Source organism: Oratosquilla oratoria, chromosome 3, assembly GCF_046742065.1.
Source record: "Oratosquilla oratoria isolate Oo_2021 chromosome 3, ASM4674206v1, whole genome shotgun sequence".
Classification (NCBI taxonomy): Eukaryota; Metazoa; Arthropoda; class Malacostraca; order Stomatopoda; family Squillidae; genus Oratosquilla; species Oratosquilla oratoria.
The window spans coordinates 45368191-45395689 of NC_134779.1; the positions used below are offsets into that span (position 1 = coordinate 45368191).

The 27499-nt window shown below is 47.1% G+C and overlaps 1 protein-coding gene across 2 annotated transcripts in view; it reads left to right on the forward strand.

Moving 5' to 3' along the window:
* Positions 1–26799, forward strand: part of LOC143022217 (roundabout homolog 1-like) — a 118616-nt gene extending 91817 nt beyond the window's left edge. For both annotated transcript variants that reach the window (XM_076180330.1, XM_076180337.1), the window contains 3 exons: positions 20284–20862; positions 21735–23429; positions 23951–26799. In XM_076180330.1, coding sequence (XP_076036445.1) covers positions 20284–20862; positions 21735–23429; positions 23951–25413 — 3737 coding nt within the window. In that variant the 3' untranslated portion in view covers positions 25414–26799. The remainder of the gene's footprint in view (positions 1–20283; positions 20863–21734; positions 23430–23950) is intronic.
* The last annotated feature ends 700 nt before the right edge of the window (positions 26800–27499 follow it).

The following is a 27499-nucleotide window of genomic DNA, read 5'->3' on the forward strand; positions in this document are numbered from 1 at the left end:
AGAGTGATCAAGTGATCAAGAGGATTTTATAGAAAGAAATGAGAAAAAAAAAGAGTTGAGGGGAAGGGAGGAGGGCAGTGGCAGAAGTGAGGGACTTGGGGAAGAAGGAGATCTTGGAAAAAATAATTGAGTGCAGAAAAAAGAAGAAGAAAAATTAGTGGTAATTTGCGTGAAGGGGAATGAGAGAGCGCTCTTTGCAAAAGTGGAGAGTGCGTGTTGATGCGAGTAGAGGCTGCAAGGCATTGGTAACAAGTAAAAATATTCGTATCACGCGTGCACCCTTCACAAGAACGCCACTCGACTCTACTGTCCCCCCTCCCTCACCCCCTTCCCCCCAAAATAATCACACTTTGTTGTTACGATAATTTTTTTGTATATCTATTTACTTGTTTATTTGCTTGTTTATTTATCTATTTACTTATTTATAAAATGTGTGTTTATTCACTTCTAGTCTATTAATTTGTTTATTTTTACTATATATTGGATGAGGGGAGAGGATTCCTCCTACCCCTCCCCACTCCCCCACTATCTCCCTCCCTCCCCCCCACCTCGCCTTCCCAATCCCAGTGATTAGAAAGGAGAGAACCAGTTACGAATGCAATTGATTGGACAAGGTTTAAAGCAGAACAAGGGAAATGATTGGAGAAAGCGATTAGGGGGTGGACAATCACGGAGACACGTGATTGGAGGGGGGAGGGGGATTGCACTGAAGAGATTAGGAAGGCCGGAACCACTCACAGAGTCTCCGATAATGGAAGCAATTTGATTGGGAGGGTAAAACAGGCTCCTCAGGGATGTCGTGAGTAGAAAGTGATTGGAAGGTACGAAATTATTTTTACCAGAACTTGAGATTAAGAGTAAGGAGATTACGACGTATAAAACCGAATCTTTAGGGTCCAATCCAAGGATAGGAAGGGAGGCGATTGGATGATTCCAAATCAGTCCTGAACCTATGATGTAGTCCAATGAAGGAGTCTGGAAGTCCTCGATCCAATTGCACAGGTGATTGGGGATAAGGAGAATGGAAAGGATGGGACCAGCCACGTGGTGACATGACAACACAAGGATTTGTACAGATTTTATGCTCCCAACAAAGTGGTTTTTTTTTATTGTTGCTGCCGCCAAGCTATTTTATTAAACTTCTTAGCAGCGAAGGTGTTATTAAGTCGTCTATCCATTCTCTCTCTCTCTCTCTCTCCCTCTCTCTCCCTCACGCACTCATACACAAACACACACACACACATACACACACACACCAACACACACATACGCACACACATACACACACACACATACACACACACACACACACACACACACACACACACACACACACACACACACGCGCGCGCGCGCACACACACACACACACACGCACGCACGCACGCACACACACACACACATACGCACGCACGCACACATACACACGCACACACACATACACACGCACACACAAAAAAAAGAAACAGCACGCACACACATGCACACATGCACACACACATACACTCGCACATACACATGCAGACACATGCGCACACACACACACACACACACACACACACACACACACACACACACACACACACACACACACACACACACACACACACATGTAAACATCCTACGCACACACTTCAACGGCCATTACCTATCACCCACCCCTACTAAGCTCTTGTATCTTTATAACACCTTTTCCCTTCTTAATCAGTTTCCCACCCTCCCCTCAACAACCCATACATAATATGACTCCCCTACTTTATTCTCAGATCGTATACAAACCCCCCCCCCCTATTCTCCAAGACTCCCGCTCCCCTCCCTCTGTAACAAGCATTACATAATATACTCCGCTCCCTTTCGTCTTGCGCCCCGGAGGCTACAGCCCTCGCCCTTCTTAATCAAACAACCTTACCCCCCCCCCCCCGTCTTCCCCCCAGCCTCAGGCCAACACGATCTCAACTTCCTCCTCGGCCCTCTGCTCCTCGACCTCCCACTCCTCCTTGTCCTCCTCGACCCCCCCCCACCCCCTCGCCCTCCTCTTTTCTAATGAGGACACTATATTCACATAATGACAACAGCTTCCCTCTCCCACCCTACAATCCCCCTCAAATCCTGCCTCTCTTTTCTGACTCTAGAATTCACGTTAGCGCGTACACGTGGCTTACCTTCCTCTAGGCACGGGGCCGCAGTCTTCTAGAAATTATTTTTCCCTTTTTCCCTCATTCCCTCTCCTTACCTCACACACTCACTCACCCATCCCCTCAACCACTGACACACTCACTCGTTTCCCTCTTTCCCTCCCACTCTTCCTCTCTTTCTCCCTTTCCTTTCTCCTTCCCTCTTTCTCTTCTTTACTCCCTCTTTCACTCACTCCTACCATGTCTTCCTCTCACTCTTCCTCCCACTCTTCATTCCTCTATAACTCCTTCTCATCCTTCCTTCCTCCCTCACTGACGCACTCTTATTCCGTCATTTATTACTACTCTTCCTTTCTTCCTCCCTCTCTCCCCTCCGTTCTTCCTATGTAACTCATTCCCAATATATATGCGTGCATTATGTATTTTGTTATGGCTAAAGACAGGTGATTTGATGCGACAAAGGGGGGGGGCGGATTCAGGCCTTAGGAGCGTGACTTCATTGTTAAAAGATGGATGGGGGAGGGGGGAGGCTCCTTGAATGAAGATCCTCTTCAAAGCCGAGGAAAATCTTTCGCCAAGTAGGAATAAATGGCGAATTGTCAATTGTATGGGAGGTAAGGGTGGTGGAGGGGAGGAGGAGGAGGGGGAATAGAGGGGGTAGAGGGAGGGGAAGGGGAACAGATGATTGAGTGTGAAGGGGAAAGTCGAAGGGTTGCGAGTGAATGATGGCGGAGGGGAGGGGAGAGAGAGATGGGGAGGAGGGGGAGGGGGGGGAGGAGGCAGCGAGGGTCAGCCGATGGGTCGATTGTGTGATGTCTCGCGCATAATGAGGGAGAGGTGCTTCGGAGGCCGACTGAAATCCCCACCCATAATGAGGATTAGTTCTTCCCCTTGGGAGGCGAGCCAGCTGCGCTACTCGGTAACCCCTTTGGAGGATCAGGGTATGTCCCCCTTCTGATTTCCCCTCGGGTTTTTGCTTAACTGAATAAAATCTTACATACATATAAGATTGCAATAAAAAAAAAATTACGAAATGAAATGGAATCTTCCTGGTAAAGGAGTCACCCATGAACTAAACTTCAACTCTCTCTCTCTCTCTCTCTCTCTCTCTCTCTCACACACACACACACACACACACACACACACACACACACACACACACACACACACACACACACACACACACACACACACACACACACACACATTCTCTCTCCCTCTCACTCTCTCTCCCCCTCTCCCTCACTCACTCTCTCTGCCTCTCTTTCTCTCTCTCTCTCTCTCTCTCTCTCTCTCTCTCTCTCTCTCTCTCTCTCCCTTCCCTCTCTCATATCCTTCTCTCTCTTATGCATATAGGCCTAAACAGAACAAATGTTCACATATGTGCACATCCACATAGAGTCATGTGAGCAAGCACGCCCAAAGGGCTTGGCAAAGTAGAAACCCGAGAATGGGTGAGGTGACCAGTGGGGGGGTGGGAGAGGAATAGGTTGAGGAGGAGAAGGAAGAGGAGGAGGAGGGGAGAAGAAAGAGGAGGAGGAGGAGAAGGGAGAGGAGGGGAGAAGAAAGAGGAGGAGGAAGTAGAAGAGGAAGAGGAGGAGGAGGAAGAGGAGAAGGGAGAGGAGGGGGAGAAGAAAGAGGAAGAGGAGGAGCAGGAGGGGGAAGAGGAGGAGGAGGAGCAGGAGAAGAAGGGACACACCTACACCGAATCAACAACCTGACTTACAACACCGGAGAACAAGAGAAGGGGAAGAAAGAAAGAGAGGATTTGTTGAAAATAAAAGAAAAAAAATTCCTGTGACTTCTGTAACGATGATATCCTTCTTCCATGTCCTCCTTTTTCTCTTTCATCCACTTTTCCATTTGATCTTCCCTCTTTTGGTCTCTGTGTGATAGATAAGACTTGTTCGCGTGGTGTCCTAAATGCCCTTTGTTCGAATCCGCTCTGGAGTACCACTTCTACAGTAACTAAACCCTCTTCGCCACCAGCATGAGTTAAAGTAGAGATAAAACTCGTAAAGTACAGTTAAAGTTGTAAAGATTGATCGCCCTACCGGGACTGTAAGGCCCGAAGATGACAACCCTTCCGCTTAACTGAAGAGTACTGAGGACTTGGACATGACGTCTTGATGGTTTCTGTCGTCTTCTTCACACTCCTGAAGACGTTGGGAGTATCCTTCCGAAACGTCGAATCCATCTTTGAAGTACATCTGTGCCTGACTGTACCTAAGCTTTTTGTCTCCCGTCGACGGCGCGACTTGATGGTTTATGTTCATCTGTGTAAGGCGTGCAGGATTTTGGTGTCCTTTGTTTTTGGCAATGGAGATTGAGGAGGAGATAACGGCGTGGTTCAGAAAGCCGAGGATAACAGCAAATATTATTGACTTGTCTACGTAGTCTACCGATAAAGGAAAAACAATATATATATATATATATATATACATATATATATATATATATATATATATATATATATATATCACTATAAAGTAATGTCGTAGCACATTGATTAAATAAACTTTTTATCCCACAGTCGGAAAAAGAAGACACTAATGTCGAATGTACTGTATATTTCGATCACTAACTGTGAAGAGGGGTCACAGTTAGTGATCGAAATATACAGAACATTCGACATTAGTGTCTAAAGTAATGTCGTAGCACATTGATAAAATAAACTGTATATTTCGATCACTAACTGTGAAGAGGGGTCACAGTTAGTGATCGAAATATACAGAACATTCGACATTAGTGACTAAAGTAATGTCGTAGCACATTGATAAAATAAACTTTTTATCCCACAGTCGGAAAAAGAAGACACTAATGTCGAATGTTCTGTATATTTCGATCACTAACTGTGAAGAGGGGTCACAGTTAGTGATCGAAATATACAGAACATTCGACATTAATGTCTTCTTTTTCCGACTGTGGGATAAAAAGTTTATATATATATTTATATATATATATATATATATATATATATATATATTACATATATGTGTGTATATATATAACTTGTATATACATATATGTTTATATATATATATGTATGTATGTATGTACATATATATATATATATATATGTGTGTATATATATAACTTGTATATACACATATATGTGTGTCTATCACACACACACACACACACACACACACACACACACACACATCAAAACCCATTATGTCCGGTCACTTTGTAAAGTAGGTAACGGATGATATATGTATATATATACAAAAGAAAACAGAAATATTGTACACATAATGTGCAGTAGATATGCATACCAAATTTATCTGTACCATCATTTACATGTGTGTTCGGAAATACATGTATATATTTTGTGTGTAATTTTACATATTGGTGTATTTCTGCCTCAGAAGGGAAGATTCTGTAGCCTTGATGTCGACGTTGCCATGGGTGCGTCATTTACTGGCAGAACCTTAGAACTACTGATCACTCGTATCTTCTCATCTTGCAGCCGAACTCCTGATTGGTGCCCCACGATGGGACTAGAGGAGGGAGTGGAAGGGAGGGTGGAGGATAAGGGTAGAAAGATGGTGAGAGAATGAGAAGAAATTATAGGGACAGTCGGAAGAAGAGTAAAAATGGAGATGGTTAGCTAGTGGTATAGAAGAGAATGGGGAGATGGGTGTGGGAGGGAAGGGGTAGTATTAGGGAGGGAGGAGGTGTAAGGAGAGTGAGAGTGAGAGGGAGAGGGAGAGGAAAGGGTGATAAGAAGGTACAGAAGCCTGAGGGTATGAGAAAATGTAGTGTGTGTGAATGGAACGATTTTGTAGTAAAGAGGGATACGAGAAAGAGAGGGCTCTAAGGAAGAATAAGAGTGAGAGAGGGAGTGGGTGAGTGAGGGAGTGAGGGAGGGGAGTGTTAGAGATCAATTAAAGTCTATTGAGTTTCTCCACCACTCCCTTCAACTCTATCACCACCACGAGTGTCGATCGCTCGTCGCGCCGTCAGGATGGAAGAGGCTGTAGACACGGATAATTGGTAGATAAAAGCTGTAGATAAGTGTAAGTGGGAGAATTAATACCATCATTTGGAGTGCGATTAGGTGGGCGGCTCCGACATCAAGGGGTGGGTGGGAGACGTGGTTTGCCTATTAGTGAACGGGGACCACTTAACAAATTTTTGTTTTCTGGCCGACCCCGGACTCTTGTTCAGCCGAGGGGCCATGGGACCCGGTGAAGTTCTTTTGACGCCAATGTATTTGGAAGTTCACGGAGTAATGCGCGCGCGCGCATACACACACTCACACAGACACTCACACACACACACACGCACACACACACACACACACTCACACACACACACACACACACACACACACACACACACACACACACACACACACACACACACACACACACATACACACACATATATATATGAGCTCTTCTGAGCTCTCGGGAAAGAAATAGCTGTCGATTACGACTCATATATACATACACACACACGTGATCCAAGACCATGGTGAATCACACACACACACACACACACACACACACACACACACACACACACACACACACACACACACACACACACACACACACACACACACACACACACACACACACACGGAGTCATATACATAAATATATTAGCTCACTCACCTGAGAGGCCACACCACTTTTTGATAAAGATAAAACCCAAGACGAACCAAAAACTCAGTAAAGTGACCATTGGCCACGAATGAGTCAATCAGTGGACAAGTCAGACAGACCTGGTGAGGGACGGGCAGGTGACGGAGGATCTTGTTGGTAGGTGGATGCAGAGGAGGAGGAGGAAGAAAAAGAGGAGGAGGAAGCGAAAGTGGAATAAGAGGAAGAAGGGGAAAAGCATGAAGAGGAGGAGGAGTAGGAGGAGTGGGCGAGGTTGATTGATGCGGAACCAGATCAGGTTTATATGGCGGACACAAACTGCTCAAAACGTGTTTTGGGCCGAGGGGGTGATGGAGCTGTCGAGGTGGTTAATATATAGTGAATGCACATGTGTACATGGGTTAGGTATAGCTTACAGCCAGGTGATGTATAGTATACACATGTGTACAGAGATTAAGGATAGTTTACAAGCACGATGACTAGTGTACAAAATAGATACCCGTGCCAAAGAAATGTGTGTGTGTGTGTGTGTGTGTGTGTGTGTGTGTGTGTGTGTGTGCGCGCGCGCGTCTGTATATCATGTATAAGCAACACACGATTTCATGGACTACCTGAAGATCAAATCTACAAATAACCGTGGGTCTCGACTGATAGAGATAACTTGCAAGCCAGAGACCATATATTCTATTTGTAATGAAATTATCTGACGGCTACCACGACGCAATCCATACATTGTGGCGCGACATAGAAGAGAAGAGATTGTGGATGTAAGGGAAGTGCCCCAAGAAGGTGAAAGTGTCCTTGTAGGGCTTGGGGCAAGGGTTAGGGGTCAACTTAATATGCATGTGTATGAATATATATATATATATATATATATATATATATATATATATATATATATATATATATATATATATATATATATATATGACGTAAGTGGAGTAGGAAACACAGGAGTCTTAGTCTGAGTTTATTCCTACTCCACTCACGTCAACCTGTCAGAATGTCTCAGCATATATATATATAATATATATAAATATATATATATATATATATATATATACATATATATATATATATATATATATACATATATACGAGTATAGAATATATGCATGTATTGGGTGGCTTCAGGGGGGAAGAGGATAAGTTTGGGGGAGTGAATGATCACATGGGAGATTTTCGTGGGGGGATGGGGAGCAGGGATATGGGGCTGTATTTGTAGGGTCTCCCCCCTCAGGATAAGGGAGAAGCAACCACAAGCTGGGGGAGGATATGTAGTGTCAGAGTGGGGAGGAACAGAATGTGGGGGGGGAGGGAGTTTATATGTGGAGGGAAGTGAACAACGGAAAGAATGATATCTGTTTTTGGTTGTGTCACAATTTATATATTTGTTAAATTCTGTTTTGGTAAATTCAATTCTTTTTTAATGGAATCATCTGGTGTTAGTCGAAATGCTGATATAAAAATTTGTAGATTGCGTGAACGTAGATAAGGAGTTGTTCTAGAAATTCTAGATGTTTCTAACCCCGTTACTACGCTGGTCTTCCCAAAACTGAATAAAGTTTCTATAAAGCGAGTCACTGTAACGAGGTTAAGAGCATACATAGGAGGGATGTGCTGAACGGAGTTATTTGCTAACATACGGAGGCGCTCGGGTACCCATCTGGTAGAACCTTTAGAAAAAGCTTTCAAGTCAGAGTTAAAAAAACGGGAAATTAGGAACAGAAAACGGAATGAGTGTGCTGAAACAAAAGACGGGGTGATGCGAAAGGGGGGAGTGGGAGGGAGTGAGGGAGTGAGGAGTAAGGCATTGGGGAGGGGGAGGTATAGGAAGGGGAGGAAAGGGGAAAGCGTGGGAGGGAGGAGGAGGGGATGGGTTGGAAGGGAAGGGAAGTTAAAAGGAAGGAAGGGGAAGGTATATGAAGGGAAGGAAAGGGGAAAGCGTGGGAGGGAGAAGGAAGGGATGAGGTGGAAGGGAAGGGAAGGGAAAGGTATATGAAGGGAAGGAAAGAAGAAAGCATAGGAGGGAGGAGGAGGGGATAAGGTGAAAGGGAAGAGAAAGGAAGGGAAGGGGTGTTTAAGGAAAGTATAGTAAAGGGATGAAGAAGGGTAGGATGGGGAGGAGAGATGTGAGAAGAGAGGAAAGAATGGAGGATTTGGAGGGACGGGAGAAGAGGAACTGGAAAGAGAAATGGAAAGTGTGAAGGAGGACAGAAGGGAAGGAGAGGGAGAGAGGAGACGTGGGAGGGTAGAAAGGCAGGTGTCTATAGGTGGGAAGGAATAAGAGAGAATTTGAGAGAAAGAACTTGTAGGAGGAGGGGAAAAAAGTCAGAAGGAGAGAGGAAATGTGAGTGGGCAAAAAAGGAGTGGGAGGGGGAAGAGGAGGGAGGGAGGGAATGGCGTGGGAGGAGGGGGGAGGAGAAAAGAGGTGGGTGGGGAAAGAGACGATGCAAATGAGGGAAAGTGCATCCGTTAAGTGACCTAAGGAACTTAAGACATATAAGGTCAAGAGAGGAGGAAGAGGAGGAGGAGGAGGAGGAAGAGGTCGATTGGGAACAGAAGAAATGTTGATATCACGTACATCTCAATCAGCCAGTGGAGACAGACATAGAACCACTCCTCCCACCCTCCCTCACACACATACACAACTCCTTGGGATAACCAATATCAGTGTCAAGCTTCCAGGCATACACCCGACCCATACAGCTAGGCCCAGGTGGACACTATTTTGGTGATGTAGCCATGAATGTGTACGTGTTTAGAGAGTGAGGATAGGATCCTTGAGGGAAAGAGAGAGAGAGAGAGAGAGAGAGAGAGAGGGAGAGAGGAAAGAGACATCCAGTCAGCCATAATGGAACAGAGTTCATAATGGAGGGGGACTGTGAAGTCTATGACGTAAGGCGTGCGTGTGCGAGCCTGGATAAAAGGGGGGCGCGGTCGTCCCTAAGCTGGCTTGAAAGAAGTCATTGGGGGATTAGGCTATTGTATTGTCGAATAGCAGTATTAGTGCGCTAAAGTCGGGTCCGTTTGTATTGTGCCTGCTTGTGTATTTTCCATGAATATTCTATGTAATTATTGTGCATGTGTGAATGTAGATTTGCATTGTGGGCGTGTATGTCTGTTTTCATATAATAACGTGTATGCTCGTGTGTGTGTGTTTTATATGTAATTATGGTGCGTGTTTAAACGTAATTTTTGTATTATGCATGCGTGTATACATGAACATATATATGTTAACGCGTGAATGTGTGTGTGTGTGCATGTGAGCACTCAACATGCACATACGGGGGTCACCCTTGCAGTACATGCGTGTGTGCATATTTATGCAAGTGTAATAAATCCATCTCATAAACTTGAGCACGCGCGCCCTTGTTGCAGCCTCCAACCATATGCAGGATACACACTTCTCCCCTCCCCCCCTTCTTTCCCCCTCTTCCTTCTCCCTTCTCCCCTCCCACCTTAATTCTGTCACATCTTCCCTCACTCCTTAGTTCCCTCCCCCCCATCCTCTCTCCCTACCTCCCTGACTCCTTCACTCTGTGCTTTATTATTTACGGAAAGATTTGTGCCTCTGGAGAAGGGACAAGGATAAGTCAAATATTTTTTAAACAAATCCTTAACGTGTTGGGCATCGTCTTTATACCACATCGTACTAGTCTCTTTCCTCCTCCTCCTCCTCCTCCTGTCCGTCTTCCTTGAATTCCTAATATCCTTTTTTCTCTTACTAATTCTTGTAATAAGTCTTCTTCCTCTTCTTCCAATTGTAGTTCTTTATCCTCTTCTTCTAATTCTGTTTTTTCTTACTAGATTTTATCTTCCTCTTCTTCTTCCTCCTCTTCTTTCTCCTCTTTCTTCTTCTCCGTCTTTTCCTCCTCTTCCTCCTCCACTTCCCCGCCTCTTCTTTTTTATATATTCCTCCTTTTTTCTTTTAATTCCCCTCTTCTTTATTCTTTCTCTTACCTCCTCTTTCTCCTTATCTACCCCATTAACACCACCACCTCCTCCTACTCCTCCTCCACATCCTCGTCTTCGTCCTCCTGCAGGTCGCACGGGAACATCTATCAGACCTCATCTGACTCCAATATTACGTCGTTCCCGCTTAATAAAGTAAATCGCGCGTGGAGGAGAGGGAGGAGAGGGAGGAGGAAGAGGGGAAGGGGAGGGGGAAGGGAAGGGGAGTGGGAGGGGTGGGAAGCAAGAAGAAAAACTCCCTTTGTCACGGGCTCACGTATGCACGCACGCACGCACGCGCGAGCGCGCGCGCGCACGTGAGGACGCGTGCATGAGCGGGGACCTACGGTCATAATCTCTTACATAGTCACACACGCTTGCAGGGAATACTTATGCGGGGGAAATGACTCTACGGAGGGAGGGGGTGGAGGGGGAAGGGGAGGAGGAGGAAGAGGAGGAGGAGGAGGAGGAAGGGGAGCGTGAACGGCAATAAGAGGGGAGAGTAAGGGGATGGAGGAAGAGGAGGAAGAGGAAAAGATGAAAGAGGGAGAAAAGGAGAAGAGATGATATTTGGTGGTGGAAGATATATAAATGGAGATTGGAAGGAGGAAGAGCTGGCAAGAGGAGAAGGAGGAGGAAGAGGAGGTGCTAGAGGACAGAGAAGAGGTAGAGGCTGGAAAACAGAGGTAGGAGGAGAGGGAAGGGAAGACTAAGAAATCTGAAGAGGCGGAGGCCAGGAGTGGTGTGGAGGGGAGGGAGCGTTGAGGGGAGAGGTGGACGGGGAGGAGGGGGAGGGGGAGGCGGGGGAAGGGGGAAGGGGAGGGGGGAGGGGGTAGGGTTGACCGACAACAATCAATGCATTTCTTATTTATTGCTGGAAGAGGTTCCAAACGTACTCGTGGATTTCTCTACAGTGTTTCCGAAGTTCTGCAGCGCATTTGGTGCCAACATTTGAGCTGAAGAAAATTGCCTGGCTCCAGAGCACATATGCAAAACAACGCTGCTTTGCCACAACTCAAGCCTTCGGTTTGAAGTGCCTGATATTAACCGGAGTTGAATTATTAAATGGTATAAGAAACACTGGCTTGTTGAAAGGGAATCTATTCGATTGAACATAACAGTATCAGCGACCACAGCGCACTGAGAAGTGAAGAGGAAGAGAAGAGAGGAAGAGAAGTTAAAAGGACTGCATTATTATCATTATTACTAATATCATTATCGTTATTATTATTATTGTTATTACTATCATCGTCATCATTATCGTCATCATCATCGTCGTCGTCATTGATGTTGTTATTATTATTGTTATTATCATCATCATTATCACTACTATTATCGTTATTACTGTTGTTGTTGTTTTGTTGATGGTGGTGTTATTTATACCCACGCAAAATTGAGTGTATGGCTGCGAGTTACGGATCCACCCGATAACCCGCCAGGAATACATTACACACGTCATTAGCTGCCAGAGCCATACGTCACGAACATGTCACGTGACCTGACAGGGACGAAGTCGTGGAGTGTGACGTCATGGGAGGCGCGGGATGAGGAGCGAGTCGTGATGTGACGTTTGTGAGAGAAGATGGGATGTGGTTGATTACTGACATAAGCGCGCATGCGCGCACTGCGACGCCGATTACTTTTTTTTTTTTTTTTTGCTACAATGATGAACAGTTTATACTTTATGCAGGCTTGCGCCAGGCGATTTTATTCATTTGAGAAGAGAAATCTATACAAAGTTAAGATTTCCTTCGTGTTTTCGCTGTAGCGTAATATATTTTGTTCTGGTTAACAGCAAACAATTTCATTCAGCTGAGAACAGGATCTCGTGCTATTTCTGTTAGGGCTATCTCAATTAAAAACCCTCCTCCTCTTCCTCCTTCTCCTCCTCTTCCTCCACCTCTTTATCCTACTCCTCTTCTTCCTCCTCCTCTTCCTCTTCGTTTTCTTCCTCCTCTTCTTTCTCCTCCTCCTCCTACGGTGGCACTGACGATCGACCTCGCTTTAATGATCGAGATGCCGGCGGACCCTGACCGACACTCCTTCGCTGCTCCTTTGGTTTGTGGGTGCACTTCCCGGCACTGGATCGGCTGATCAATCATACAGTTGCCATTACAGTCAACTCCGTCTTGTAATCTACTTTTCAACTCCTGTTAGTGTTACATGTTATTGCTAAGTCCCCTTCTGGACTCCAGTTCTTACCGGTTTCATATCACTGGAAGCTCGTAATTGTTTAATAACTGTGACGTCACTCTGACGTTAATGTGACGTCACAGCGCTAAGTGAAAAATGTAATTATTGTGTCTTTTTTGTCATTAGTGGTGATGTGACTGCTGTCACAAACTGAAGGTTTACCCGCAGTACAATTGCCACCACCTCTACAGCGACTAAAATTTCCTTAATCACAGTTTTATACTACCACCACTACCATCACCATTATTACCATTTCCACCTCTATCACCACCACCACCGCTACCATAGCTATACCACTATCATCATTATCACTACTATTTTCAATGTTACCACTATCACTAGTCATTACCTCTGATGTCAATATCTGAACTACAATTGTCATCATACCAATACCACAGAGATGGACTTTATGCATAGGTGTCACCATAAGGTAGAAGCGCTGGTAAAATGCAATCCATAACAACAACAATAGTTGTCACCACCCCCACGTACCACCCCAGCTGCCATCATTGCTACCACAGAAGCTAACACTCGAGAAAAGCTATCCCAGCCAAACATTAAGATGACTTAAGGCGTACAATGTTGCACTTGTTCATACTAATGATGAGAGATGACGTCACGCTAGAAAATGTGGTTACGATGCTTTCCCACTACTATGGCCGCCTTCTCCCTCACCGTCACCACCTCTTTCACCACCATTTTCTTCAGCACCACATCTTTCACCATAAACTTCTTTATCATCACCTCCTTCACCACTGTTAACTCTTAACCCCTACCACCACTATCACCACGAGTTCTGACAGCACCAAGGTTACCGTTGCAATACACCACCTCTTTCACCAACTACCGCACTTTTCACCACGACACCAATGCTCTTTCCTCAACGTACAGTCGCCAGCTAATGCCCCGCTCCTGCTGCCATTGGGCCATTAAGCACACCGAGCAGAACCTCTAACGACCGGCGTCCGGAGAACCTCAAGAGCTCTCCGGCTCGCCTCCCGGATTCTCTTTTTCTGCATCGGGAGACGTCCGGGGTGACAGCGCGAAGAAGCCCTTAGCCCTCCCCCAACCAGTAATTGTCCTCCTCCTCCTCCTCTTCCTCCCCCTCCTCCTTCAACTCCAACTCATCCACCACCTTCTTCTCTACTTTCATCTGTATTCTGTGTCCTCCTCCTCCTCCTTCTTCATTTTCTACTTCTCGTCTTCATCACCCTTCTCTTCGTTTCTCCGTCCTTTCCTTCTCATCCCCTTTTTTCTCTTCTTTTCCTTCCTTTTCTATTCCTTTCTCTCCGATTCCCCCTCAATATCATAATCATCTTTCTTTTGTACATCAGTATCCTTCCTCGTCCCCATCTTCATTCTTTTCCTCTACCTTTCTTTAATTCCTTTTTACCCTTCTTCCTTTCTATACCTTCCCTCTCTCTCTCTCTCTCCTTCCCTCCCTGCACGAAGTGATTAATAAGACAAAGCCAGCTGGCGTGGTTCCGGACACGGGAGGATCGCCAGCTGCTTTTCCAGACACTTGGGTCCCTTGTGGTTGGTTCCTTCCCCCTTTGTCCCTTGTCTTCATCCCTGGTTGACTTAACTTGTTAAATCGACCTACAGCTTGCCTTTTTTGTGGAATAATAATAAATGAATAACTAAATAAATAATTGCCTTTTTGTGGAATGATAATAAATAACTAAATAAATGAATAAATAGATATTATATGTAATTAGATAAAGAAAGAAAACAATTGGTTTGCTACGCTCTCTGGCCAGACATCTTCATTTAGAAGCGTTCGTTCGCCATAAAATTTATATGGACCACAAGTGGCTATAGCATCATCTCAGAAGAAGCGATTGTGGCCCAAACTTGGAACGTCAGTAGATTAGCTCGAAATGGTTAATTGTGTAGTTTAGTTAACTTTGTCGCCACGGTCACGTGCGTTATAGATTTTTGTTCAAGCTAATACAAGATTACTTTATTACCCGAGGGTCAAGTATAGACTATAGGTTGAATATTTTATTTGGGGCTGATTGTTCTGAAGGGAATGTAAGGCCTGTGTCTAATGATGTCTGACCCTTTTGACCCCGTCTAGGGAGTGCCACGGTAATGAATAAAATAGCCTGACGGTAACCATAATAAAAGGAACAGTACCGTCTAATACGTAAGGATTAAAGGGGTAAGGATAAATTAGAAGAAAGCTCTGTCTTTATTTTTTCCTTTCAAAAAGTAAAACATAAAAAGTAAATTTTGATAACGAGAATAATAGTGGTTCAAGAATTGCCTTGAAGGAGGTAGATTGAAAGAAAAAGGGACCACCAGGAACGCAAGGGCTTAATCTTTCATGCAGTATTAAGTAGCATTGTTGTGTCCTCCCCTTTCTGTGTATTACATCAATTATGTTGATGTAAGTCCTTGAAGGGTCGTTAATTAATTTAATGAGAGCCTGGGATTGAATGTCCCGATTTTTCTTCAGATTTTTTTTTCTTATTTTGATATTGCATCTCTTATGGACGAATGCAAAAACAGTTGATTACTTTTTGTTTCGTGTGATTTGCTTTAACGGGTTCTTGAGCAGTGAAGCTTTCATGTACCTGTCTGCTTGTTAGGTTATTTATTTATGTCATTTTCGTTATTTTCTTATTTTTATCTGTTTCAATCTTTGTCTACTTATAATACATTATGGTTATTCTGTTATATCTTATTTTCATTATTATTAGCTTATTACTTATCATTTTAACTACTTATTTGTGTTGTGTGTATCAGTTCAAATGTCATTTATATTTCATTTTCCTTTATCACCATTATGTTGTCCCTATCTTTGCGCCTAGCTTTATCACACATATATAAAAAAATAAACAAATAAATGAAAGATGAATAAAGACAAAGAGAGAGGGAGAGAGGGAGGGGGGGGGGGGTTCTGTCCCGCCTCCAGAACGTTTCTCCCGGGACGTAGACACGTCATGCTACGCACTGACCCACGACACCTCCCCCTCCCCCCACCCACCAAACCCGCACCACCTCCACCCACCCCCACCCCACATCCACCACCATGTCCTGTTGTTGTTATAATGTTGACAAACTGTCGACTTTGCGAGTTACAGAAGACGGACGCCTGGGTTTCGGCTGGTCTGTTTAGGGGCTTAAGTATGCGATATTCGGGGGGCTTTGAGGGGGCTTTGCAGGGCTTACGGGGCGGTTGAAGGGGGCTTTTCGGTCTGGGCTTACCTCGTTGTTTCTTGTCGCGAAAGGGTATCTTGCTTCAGCACTTTGCTTTGTCTCTATGGTGAAAATTATTTTTTGAGATCTCGAGGAAATAAATCACCCACGTATTCCTCCTCTTTCTCCTTCGCCCTCCTCCTTCTTCTTGTCTTTATTCTCCTTTTTCTCCTTTAATTTGTTTACTCTTTGTATGCCTCCTTTGTCCTCCTTTTTCTCCTCCTCTCCCTAATTTTTCTCCTTCTTTTAATCTTCCTCCTTTTTATTTTCCTTTTCCTTCTTTCTCTCTTCTTCCTACTACCTCTTCCTTCTTCTTTTCACACCTCCTGCAACTCCTCCACACCTCCTCATACCGCCTCCACCTCTTCAACATTATCTGCATCGTTACACCTCACTTTAAAAAATTGCGCGCCGTCGGAAACTCTCATTTCTTTTCACGTTATCCTTTATCTTCTCCCATCCCCCTCCTCCTTCACCTCCACCTCTTTCTTGTCCTCTCTTATCTTCCTTCTTCTTCTCACTCTCTCTTTTGTTCCTCTTCTCTTCCTCCTCTGTCTCCTCCATCTTCTCTTCCTCGTCCTTCTCCTCTTTCTTATCCTCCTCCTCCGCCTTTTCTCCCTCCTCTCCTTTCTTATCATCCTCCTCCTTCTCCTCATCCCCTCCCTCTTCAACTCCCCTCCTCTTCAGTCTCCTCCTTCCCATCCTCCTCTTCTTCATTCTCCGATACCTCCTCCGTCTCCACCCCCTCCTCCTCCTCTTCTTCTTCCCTTCCTATTTCTCCGTCACCTTCGTCTCGTCCGTCTCCTTCTCCTCCTCTTCCATTCCTACTCCCTCTCTTCATACTACTCCGTCACCTCCTTTTCCTCCTCCTCTCTTTCTTGTCCCTCCTTCTATACCCCCTCCTCCTCCTTCTCCTCCTACTCCGTCACCTCCTCCTTTTCCACTTCTCTTTCTCATCTTCCTACTTCGTCTCCTCCTCTCCCCCTATTCCTCCTCCTCCTCCACATCCTCCTTCTTTTCCTTCTACTTCTCATATTGCCGAGGCCCTTTGGCCCTGAGGGCGTCTTCAGGAGTCATCCACCACGTTTCTTTAAGAAATTTTGATGCTGGATTTTTTGCTGGTGGGAGGGGAAGGTGACACTTTCAGGAGAGGGCAGGAGCATGACTGACAGGCGGAAGGTCTTGCCGTCAGACCCAGCACGAGGCATGTTGGATCCTTTCTCACTTGAATAAAATCGCCTGTCCTAAGAGTGAACAAGATCAGGCAGGTATGTCTCCGGGCGGATTGATAAGTCCTACTCCCTTGCGCACTGGGTGGTACTATTTATTTTATTTTGGCTGCCGCCAGGTTATTTTATTCATCCAAGTGACACCCCTCCATATCTATAGCGAAGGTGTTAACGTGGAACATTTTAGGGGATGTTAAAAAAAAAGAGCAGCTAGAACAAAAGTCAAATTGTTATCCCATAAGTAATGGTCTCCGTGGCACCCTTCACTATCGAAAAGATGTCACGGAGGTGAATAAAATCGGCTGATGCCAGACGAAAGAAAACGGAAGAGCACCACACGGTGTGAGTGTCAATGGAACTAGACTTATCATGTGGTTGTACACTGCAACTTGTGTGCATTACACGCCTCACTCAAGGCTTTATACACAAACATGTGGTGCCAATGCGATTGTGGCACTTCTAAAGCTTCCTCAGACTCCTTTATCATGATCTGGACTGCAGTGAGGCTGTATATAAGCTATATATGTACTGTATATTGTTGCATATGTGTGTGTGTTGGGGTGGGTAGGCACAGGAGCGGCCTGCAGTGATATCAAAGCTTTCAAAGGGAATCCCCTGTTTATAGAAGTCAGGATGCTAGATACTACGCTAACAAGCAATGTGTTCGTACGCGCTGCTGGTAATCGTGGTCAGTCCTCTTCTTTTCGGGGTGACTGATCTTTAAGACAGAATTTTAGTGAGACACTTTTCTTACTCTACGAATTATTTCTTTGCATGGGAAATACACCAGATACCAACTGCATACTTCTGTAGAAGAGTGAGTGAGAGAGAGAGAGAGAGAGGTGAGAGAGAGCGCGAGCGAGAACTTCTGCCCTAAGTTACAGCATGTACGTACACTAGAAAAGGATGATTGAGCCGTCCGGTCGGCCATCAAGGCGACATCGCCACCGCCTCCTCCGTGGTGGACAACGGCGAAGACTTACGTGGGCCTGGCCCGCTTGGCCCACGATGGACACCTAAGACAACTTTGGGGGGTTACATGTAATTTAGTCCCTCCCCTCTGGAGGGGGAAGGGGGAGACTGTTGGCACAAGAGCCCTCGGGAGAGGGTAAGGCTTCCTTCTTCATCTCTTCCCACCCCCCTCTTCCCCTTACCAACGTCTCTCGTCAACTTTCTCTACTCCACCTCCTTTCTCTGCTCTAGAGGAACACAGGCGACCTTTTCCTACGCCACTTTCTTTCTCTGCTCTAGAGGAACACAATCGACCTTTTCCGACTCCTCCTTTGCTCTCCCCGACCACCTCCTTCTCTCCCTTCTTCCTTTCCTCCTCCTAGTCTTCTTCCTTTTAACCATCTTTCCTGAGCCCTTTACTCCTGACCCCATTCCTCCCCTCCCTCCCTCCTCCCACCCCCTTCCCCTCTTTCCTTACCTACACCACACCTTCATCCCCTCTTCCCTCCCCCTCTGTCCCACCTCCCTTATTCCTTCCCCCCTCTCCCTTCCCCAGCTACTGTGCGGTCTTATACTCGGCTTACGCTTGGCTACCCCAGGGGAAGGGGAAGCTCTTCTATTGCTTCTCCATATATTTGGTGAACTGATTAGAGAGAGAGAGAGAGAGAGAGAGAGAGAGAGAGAGAGGGGGGGGTAGGAGGGAGGGAGAAAGAGAGAGAGAGAGAGAGAGAGAGAGAGAGAGAGAGAGAGAGAGAGAGAGAGAGAGGACCCTCTGTGAGTAGCGTTCTTTGATTACAACTCATGGGCGCAGGCGCATCATTAAAATGCCTTACGGTCAAGGAACAGACGTACATCACTCACATTGTCAATCATTAACCAAATTTATACGGCCTCCCCACCCCATTTGTCTCTCTTGCTCTCTCGCCCTCTTTCTCTCTCTCTCTGACCTTCAGAACACTTGCATGGTGATAGTAATACATGCATATACCCATACATAATCTTTCAAGTGTATAATATGTATGATATGGTAATACATAATGTGCACCTATAAGCATCTGTATCATTAGATTTGTGTGTGTCTGCGCGCGCGTTCGTATACATATGGAACACTGGTTCATAAATTATTATAGATAATGTCTTGCACACACTTATTACCTGCATGTGCACATATCATATGCATACATATTATAAAAACTTAATGTTATGGGTATAATTGAGTTTGCATAACGCATATTCGGGCACACGCTCACACACACACACACGCACACACACACACACACACACACACACACACAAAGACTGAGCACCTGTTGAGGAATGCAGTAAGGTCGGTCTGCCATTCATCATGATGCAAAGATGGACATTATGGGTGAATTGGGCGTCACGCAGAGAGTGCAGAACTCTTGTCTGTCTACTGTCTATCTGCCTCTCTGCACAGCTGTCCCTGTCTATCATTGTCAAGCTTTCTGTCTATCTATCTGTCTGTGTCTCTCTAGCTGCCTGTCACTATCTGTCTTGCCCTTGAGTTCCCATGTCCGTCTGTCTGTGAATGCCAGTCTGTCTCTGTCTATCTGTCGTGTCCACGAGATTCCGTGTCTGTCTCTCTTGTCTTGACGGTCAAAACAGATCAAATTCGATGACTAACAATGCTTTTGTCTTGCTGACGCCTGGTGATTTTATTCATTCAAAAGGTGATTTTGGAAAGTGATTACCCCTACATGTAATAACTACGACTTGAAACACTATGACGTCACATAGACATTATGAAGTCACTGTGACGTTAGTATTATGATGTCTGTTTTATGGTGTAGCTTAGTCATGACGTCGTATTCTCTTAGTAACATCATTATAACCTGTTATGTTGTTAATAAGACCTGGTCGACGTTATCAATGATGATGACATGTTTATGATATCATCATTGATATAATAACATTTAAGTTGTTTGTGACTTGCGCGTTGAGAGCTTCGGCGATTCTGACCACGTTCTTCTCCTTCTTCCGCAGGAATGCCGCCCGTCCTGAAGGAGCACCCGACCAGCGTCGTGAAGCGACGAAACGAACCCGCCACCCTGAACTGCGCCGCCTGGGGAGCCACCATGTACCGGTGGTACCGGAACGGCGAGGAGGTCCTGGCCTCGCCCCACGACCCCCGGTCCCACCGACTGCTCCTCCCCTCCGGATCCCTCTTCTTCCTTCGGGTGGTCGCCACTCGAAGAGAAACGGACGCCGGGACTTACTGGTGCGTGGCATCCAACCGCTACGGTGCGACTCGGTCCCGGAACGCCACTCTCACCGTGGCCACTCTAGACGACCACTTCCAGGAGTCACCGGAGCCGGTCGTCAAAGAACTCGAGGGGCAGACGCTCAAGCTGCCCTGCCGGCCGCCCAAGGGAGAACCGTCGCCGGCCGTCTCGTGGTACAAGAACGACGTCTACATGAACAACAACAGCCGGATCACCACTACTCTCGAGGGAGACCTGATCATCAAGTCTTTGGTCTCCACAGATGCTGGCGTCTTCGTGTGCCGCGCCCAGAACGTGGCTGCCACGCGGGAAACCCACCCGGTCACTCTCCAGGTTATGAGTAAGTCACACTTGAACTTCCCGTCCATGGTCATTGAGTATTAGCCCCGATTGGGTCGTTCGGTCGGGGACGTAAGGTCGACTTTAGGGTGGGGGTGGGGAGTGAAGATGAAGGGCAGGGGGAAGGAGGGAGTTGATGGGTGGGAGGGGGGTTGTGTGTCACTCCTGTGGAGAATTTGTCTACCAGAGAATAAATGAATCGGTAAATAGATAAATGAATGAATAAATAACTAAATAAGTAGATGAGCAAATAGATAGAAAAATAAGTGGCATTGAGGGACAGGACGACATAAAACCCCTTCAATATAATGACAGACGATTTTATTCACTTGAAGTGGGAGGACTCAGCCTGAAGGGGTCTCGGTCAATCCAGACCCCACTCGAAATGGGGTCCTCCCCCTTCAGCTGAATAAAATCAAGTGTCACTAGAAAGAATTGAAGCAGCAAAGTACGTCGACCGTGAATTTAGTATTATAGCACTGATACAGAACGCCATACAAAAAGAATCTGATACTAACTGATATAACATTAGGTTTTAGTACTTTACTGAAGTCTTGAATCTCCTACTTTAATATGTGTTTGCATGTGATAGTCTTATCTCGTTGATTGCTTGTGGTTTGTTTATGCTATTAGTATTCGATGAGATATATGCAGTTGGGGACAAATGAACTTGACACAGTATTGTTGCTGGTGGTATAAGGTATATTATGTGATTTCAAAACTACCTATTATATGTGTTGATTTTGTATACTATACCATACCACAATATGCTGTATCAAGTTCATTATATCTGCAGCTTCTAGTGTCACAGTGTTCTTGTCTTCTTTGTTATATAAAGTTCTCATGCTATTTTACCTGTTCTTCCTCGAACAGTTCACCCATCCTTCATCGAACGACCCGAGAACGTGACCGTGGCCGCCGGCTCCGAGGTCCACCTCGTGTGCCGGGCTCGAGGATCACCTTCACCGACGGTGACATGGCGCCGCTTGGACGGCAAGATGCCCCTTGGCCGGACGCAGGTCTCCGCCGACAAGACGGAGCTCCGGCTGGAGGCGGTGACGAGGACCGACTCCGGAGAGTACCTCTGCGAAGCTGAGAGCGAAGCCGGCGTGGCCACGGCAGGAGCGGTGCTCCACGTGGTGGCTGCGCCCACCCTAGCCCAGCGCCCTCAGGATGCCCACGTCCTGACGGGACAGACGGTGCAGTTGAACTGCGTCGTCGAGGGCGACCCGGCCCCGCTGGTCCTTTGGCGTCTTCCTGACGCGATTACGGCGGATCAGCGAGGTAGTGTTGGAGGATCAGCTCCGGAGGACCAGCATCATGTTGTACTCACGCCGGGGCAGACGAGGGGCCGTGTGGCCTTCAGAGAGGACAGCAAAATTCTGGAAGTCACGACGGCGCAGCCGGTAGACAGCGGGTCCTTTGTCTGCTGGGGGATCAGCAGTGGAGGAGGAGTCAGCTCTCGCGCCGATGTCTGGGTGGTGGAAGCCCTCCCGCCTCCCGTCATTGGGGTTGGGTCAAGGGACAAGCTTGTCCTTCCAGGGAACACCGTCACCTTCTCCTGCGAAGCGGTCAGCGAAGCCGCTCCTGCGACCGTGACCTGGTGGTACCGCCCTGCGGCGCATCTTCCGGTCAAGGCCCTCACTGAGGACAAGGACATTGAGGGCCGTCTTTCCCTTCCAGACTACGGCGCGCTCATCCTCAAGGACGTCACACTCAAGGACGCTGGAATCTACACCTGCAAAATCTCCGCTTCCACAGGAACTGTGGAGCAGGACGTTGTGCTCACCGTCAGCAGGAACCCTGAGGAAGAAAAGGCTGCCATCTCGGGCGAGCACGAGGACCCGGTTCACCTTCCGGCGCCGCCTTCCAAGCCTAGGATCGTTGGCGTCAATGCCACGGCCGTTGGTCTCACTTGGCTCCCGAACTCGAGGATGGTCTCATCGCCCCAGAACTCCGAGTCCTACACCGTCGAGTACTGGCGCCCCGGATGGGATGAATGGCGAATCGCGGACGCTCTCATTGCTCACGAGTCTTACGTAGTGCCCGACCTGACTCCGGGCCATACTTACACATTCCTCGTCAGGGCAGTCTCCGCCTCAGGGGCGTCCTTCCCGAGCCCCTGGTCCGACCCTGTCACCACCCACGAGCCCTTCCCCTCGATCTTCCAGGAACTTGACCAAGTACGCCAAGCCCGCAGAAGACTCGCCAAGCCCGCCGCGACTCTTACGGGCGCCTCCTCCACCGCCCCAGACAGTGTTCTCCTCACGTGGGAGCTGGTCAGCACGTCCTCCTCATCGTCCTCCTCCTCTTCGTCATCGTCTGTGTTAGGAAACGGCCTTGGGGATGCTGCACTTGCTCCTCCCGTCGAAGGAGTCCTCGTGTATGCCGTTTCCGAGGTGGACGGGGAGGCCCATGTGGCAGCCACGGTCCTTGGGTCAACGTCCTCATCGCACCTCCTCCACGGGTTGGTTCCTCACAGTAGATACACCTTCTTCCTGGTGCCCTTCTGGCACGGAGTCGAGGGCACACCGTCCAACTCCATGAGTGTCCTGACGCCACAAGATGGTTAGTAAATTAATATATTTAATGTAATTAATGTATTCAGGTATTTGTTCGTTTATATATTCATTTATTAAAATTGTTCATATGAAAGAATATATTGAAATTGATCAAATTTTCAATATTAATGTTCGATATATCTATACATACACACACATGCGTGCATATGTATACACTTACAAATACACACACATACACACGCACGCACACACGCACACACACACACACATATATATATATATATATATATGTGTATTTTGGGAGCAGGTTCTCTTTTAAACATGTTTGATTGAATGCTGTCGTATTCAATCAAACATATATATAATATGTATATATATGTATATATATATATATTATATATATACACTTGCACATAAACATACACACACACATACATACACACACACACACAAAGACGCGCATATATGCCCTCACCGAAATTACCATTATGATTATATTTTTCAGCAAAGCTCATAAACACCACAAAGCATGATCCCTAATATGACTCTTCTTTCTCTCCGTCGCAGTTCCCTCCGTAGCCCCGAACGACGTTAGTGTGACGCTGCGCGAAGAAGGCTCCGTCCTGATCACGTGGTCCCCCTTGAGCGTCACGGAGGCCCGTGGCCAAGTGACAGGGTACCTCGTCTCCATGGCCTCCGACGGGAATGTGAGCGAGCAGGTAGTGGACAACCCCTGGCTGGAGGCGAGGGACCTCGCCCAGGGCCGCGTGTACACTCTTAGGGTGGCCGCGCTAACGGTAGCAGGTAAGGGGCCATTCTCAGCCCCGATTATGGTGGACGTGGCCATGAAACAGGGTCCCGTAGGGCCCTTCGGGAGCACTAGCAGCGAGACGGAGAAGGAAGATGAAGAAGGAAAGGAGGAGGAGACACCTCCCTCGGTGTTGTATGCGCCTCCACAACCGGCATGGCTCGTGTACCTCCTAGTTCCCGTCGTCGTGCTCCTGGCCCTTGGGACTATCGTTTATGTGAGGCGTCTTCGTCGGAAGGCGGCCCCAGCCCACCTCCACCACCACAACGCCACGGCCGCGTCAACGCTCTACTCTGATGCCGCACGGTACCCTACGCACCAGCACCACGTCAACATGTACGGGGAACAGAAGCTCTGGCGCCCTGCCGACAGCGATAAGGACTCGAGTCTCTCCTCTACCAGGCTCCTCCACCACCACCCGGACCACCTCAACAACGAGTACGCCGAGCCCCGTCTCCACCACGACCCCATGAACGAGGCGACCGAACCATACGCCACCACGGCTCTCTTGGCGCCGCCGACGTCCTCCCCCCGTTCCGGCAGGAGACCGGAATGGTGCCACTACGGCGGAGGCGTCGGTGGCACTCCCGGTGGTACTGTGGACGAGAACGGTGTCCAGGTCAACTGGGCCGCCTTCCTCCCACCTCCTCCATCATGCCCTCCACCCCCCGAGATTCCCCAGCAAGAAGGTCAGGATCCCTACGGGCATAAGGAACGCGGACCACCACCCTCTCTCTACGGGCCCCCTTCGTCCTCGACTTACGATAATATGGGAACTTCCGAACAGTACGAACGCCCCTGTGATGCCGCCTCCGATCACACCTACGATCTCTATACCCCCGTGGCCCACCACCACCCACACCTCGGGTCCACCGTGGTCGTCGGACCGGGAGGTCGCCTGACACAGCAGCAGCAGGCCCCCCAGCAGCAGCACCTCCGGGAGTGTCCTCCGGACCCCAGAAGCCAGGGGTCCTTCCCGACCTTCAGTACTCTTCAGGTTGGCCGTGCCGTCCCACCCCACCACCGTAAAGCGCCGCCCCCCCATCACCGTCCCGAGCCCATCGTCGTGTCCCCAGCGGTCGCGGGGAAGCCCCCTCGCGCAAGCGAACCGCCCCGCCCTAATGAACCGCCCCGACCTAACGAACCGCCCCGACCGAGCGAACCGCCCAGGTCGAACGAACCGCAAAGGTCGAACGATTCCTCAAGAGCTAACACCCACTAGTCATCCCCTCACTCTCCCCCGCCCACACTGTTGTACCTCCCCTTACCCTAATCCACCCCGCACTTCCACCCCATTCCATGAAGTCATTCCCTTCCTCGTCCTTGAACTCTGCAGTTGGCCCTCCCGATCGGTGTGCGGGCCTTTGTAAACTCCGTATTCATAAACCTGACGAAGGTATTGGGATTGTATTACCCCCATCTTTTTGGGGACACCCGCTTGTTAACTAGACACCTGAAGTGTAAATTATTTATCAAACTGTCGAGACAGAAAACTTTAATCTCGACATATCAGGCAGTCGTTTTAATAATATTAATGTTGAAGTTATGTGTCCTTGAAGTACTGGTTGGTGCTACCCCTAATGCTTTGGTAATGTTTAAGAATACGGTCAAATAATATATGTGATGGGCAGCGGAGGCTTCCCCCCAACCCCTGCCGCCCGCTGTGGCTGTGTAGACGTGGTGCCTTGATGCCTACGCGGGAGGGGGAACCCAACATTCGAAAAAGGATGACGTTAAACCCAATTAGCAGGAAAAAAAAAAGTTTAACTAAAAAAAAAAAACCCCGAGGCACAAGGAAAACCAAAGCTTAGTCTCACTGTATCAGTGTTCGTTGTCTGTGGCACCCACCAGTGACACCCTTCCCCCATGTCACCCACCTCTTCCCCCGCCAACACGTAGAAACTCCGCCATTCACGCTAGGTGCCCGTCGTCTCGGCCACCACCCAGATACTCCCTCACCACCACACCCGTTTCTTTCCCCCTTAAAAGAAGACGAACACCTAATCACCCGCCCACACCTGCCACCTACCCCAACGGTAGTCTCAGGCCAAGGGCGGAAGCACAACTTAGTGTGGAGGAGCTATTCTTTCGAGCTGCATTGTGGTGAAGGCTTAGGACCCAAATGCCCACCCTGTGGGACTCCGCTACGTGAACCTGCAGCACTCCTATGGTGCTCACGTAGCACACGCCAATCCCTACTATTGCTATTACAGTTGCTGTTACTACTTCTGCCCCTTCAACCCTAGCAAGTGATAACATTATGAGATAGATAAATATATATATATATATACATATATAAAGAGAGAGTGTATATGTACATGTGTGTGAATAAGTATATATATGTATATGTATATAAGATTGATATAACACCACTGATATTAAGCACTCGAGCAATAATAGTGTAGTAGTTGCGCCGATTGTATATTAGGCTCAAACCACGCAGTGTAAATGTGCCAAATCAAGCTCTACTTTATATTAGAAGGTTTAAACAAACAAACAAACAAAAAAAAGCATTGCGTCTTCGGTTCTGTCCTCTCTATAGTCAGTCACGCTGTAAATATGTACAGAGATTATGTATTTTTTTATAAAAAGGAGTCCTGAAAAGTGTTTTATTGGAGTTTTATTACATCCTTTTAAGCTGTAACAACACAACTGAATTTTCTTTTACAGTGTGTGTGTCTGTGTGATTTACCATGGTCTTAAATCACGCGTTGGGCTCGTGAGCGACAGTTATTACCCTCCCGAATGAGAGCTCAGAACTCATATATGCCCGATCTATGGATAATTTTGTGACTTTACACACACAACTCCCCGCTTCTCAAGAGTTGGAGTGCCGGCTCGCAGCCCAGCTATGCTGAAATTATTTCAGCCCTGGGCAAGAATCGAACTCGGACCTCTGGAGTAGTGATTGAGAATAGTACTACGGTCATGTGAGCTTTGGACTTTTCATCCGGAAGGTAACAGCTGTCCATTAAGAGTCCAGTACATGATCCAAGATCCAAGACTATAGATATCTTTCTCATTCCCTCTCTCTCTCTTCTCTACACACACGCACACACATACACGAATGCACGCGCAGAGAGAAAAAGAGATTTTGGACCATGCAAGTGGTGTGGTCCCCCCACTCCACACACACACACACACACACACACACAAAAAGGATATGAGATCGAGAGAATACAAAGAACAGCAACCAAAAATGGTCGCCAGCCAAGCAAGCAGACCATATAAGGAAAGGTTTGATAAACTGGATGTTCTCTCATTAGAAAAAAAAAAATAATAATAAAGTGACATGATTGCTTTGTTCT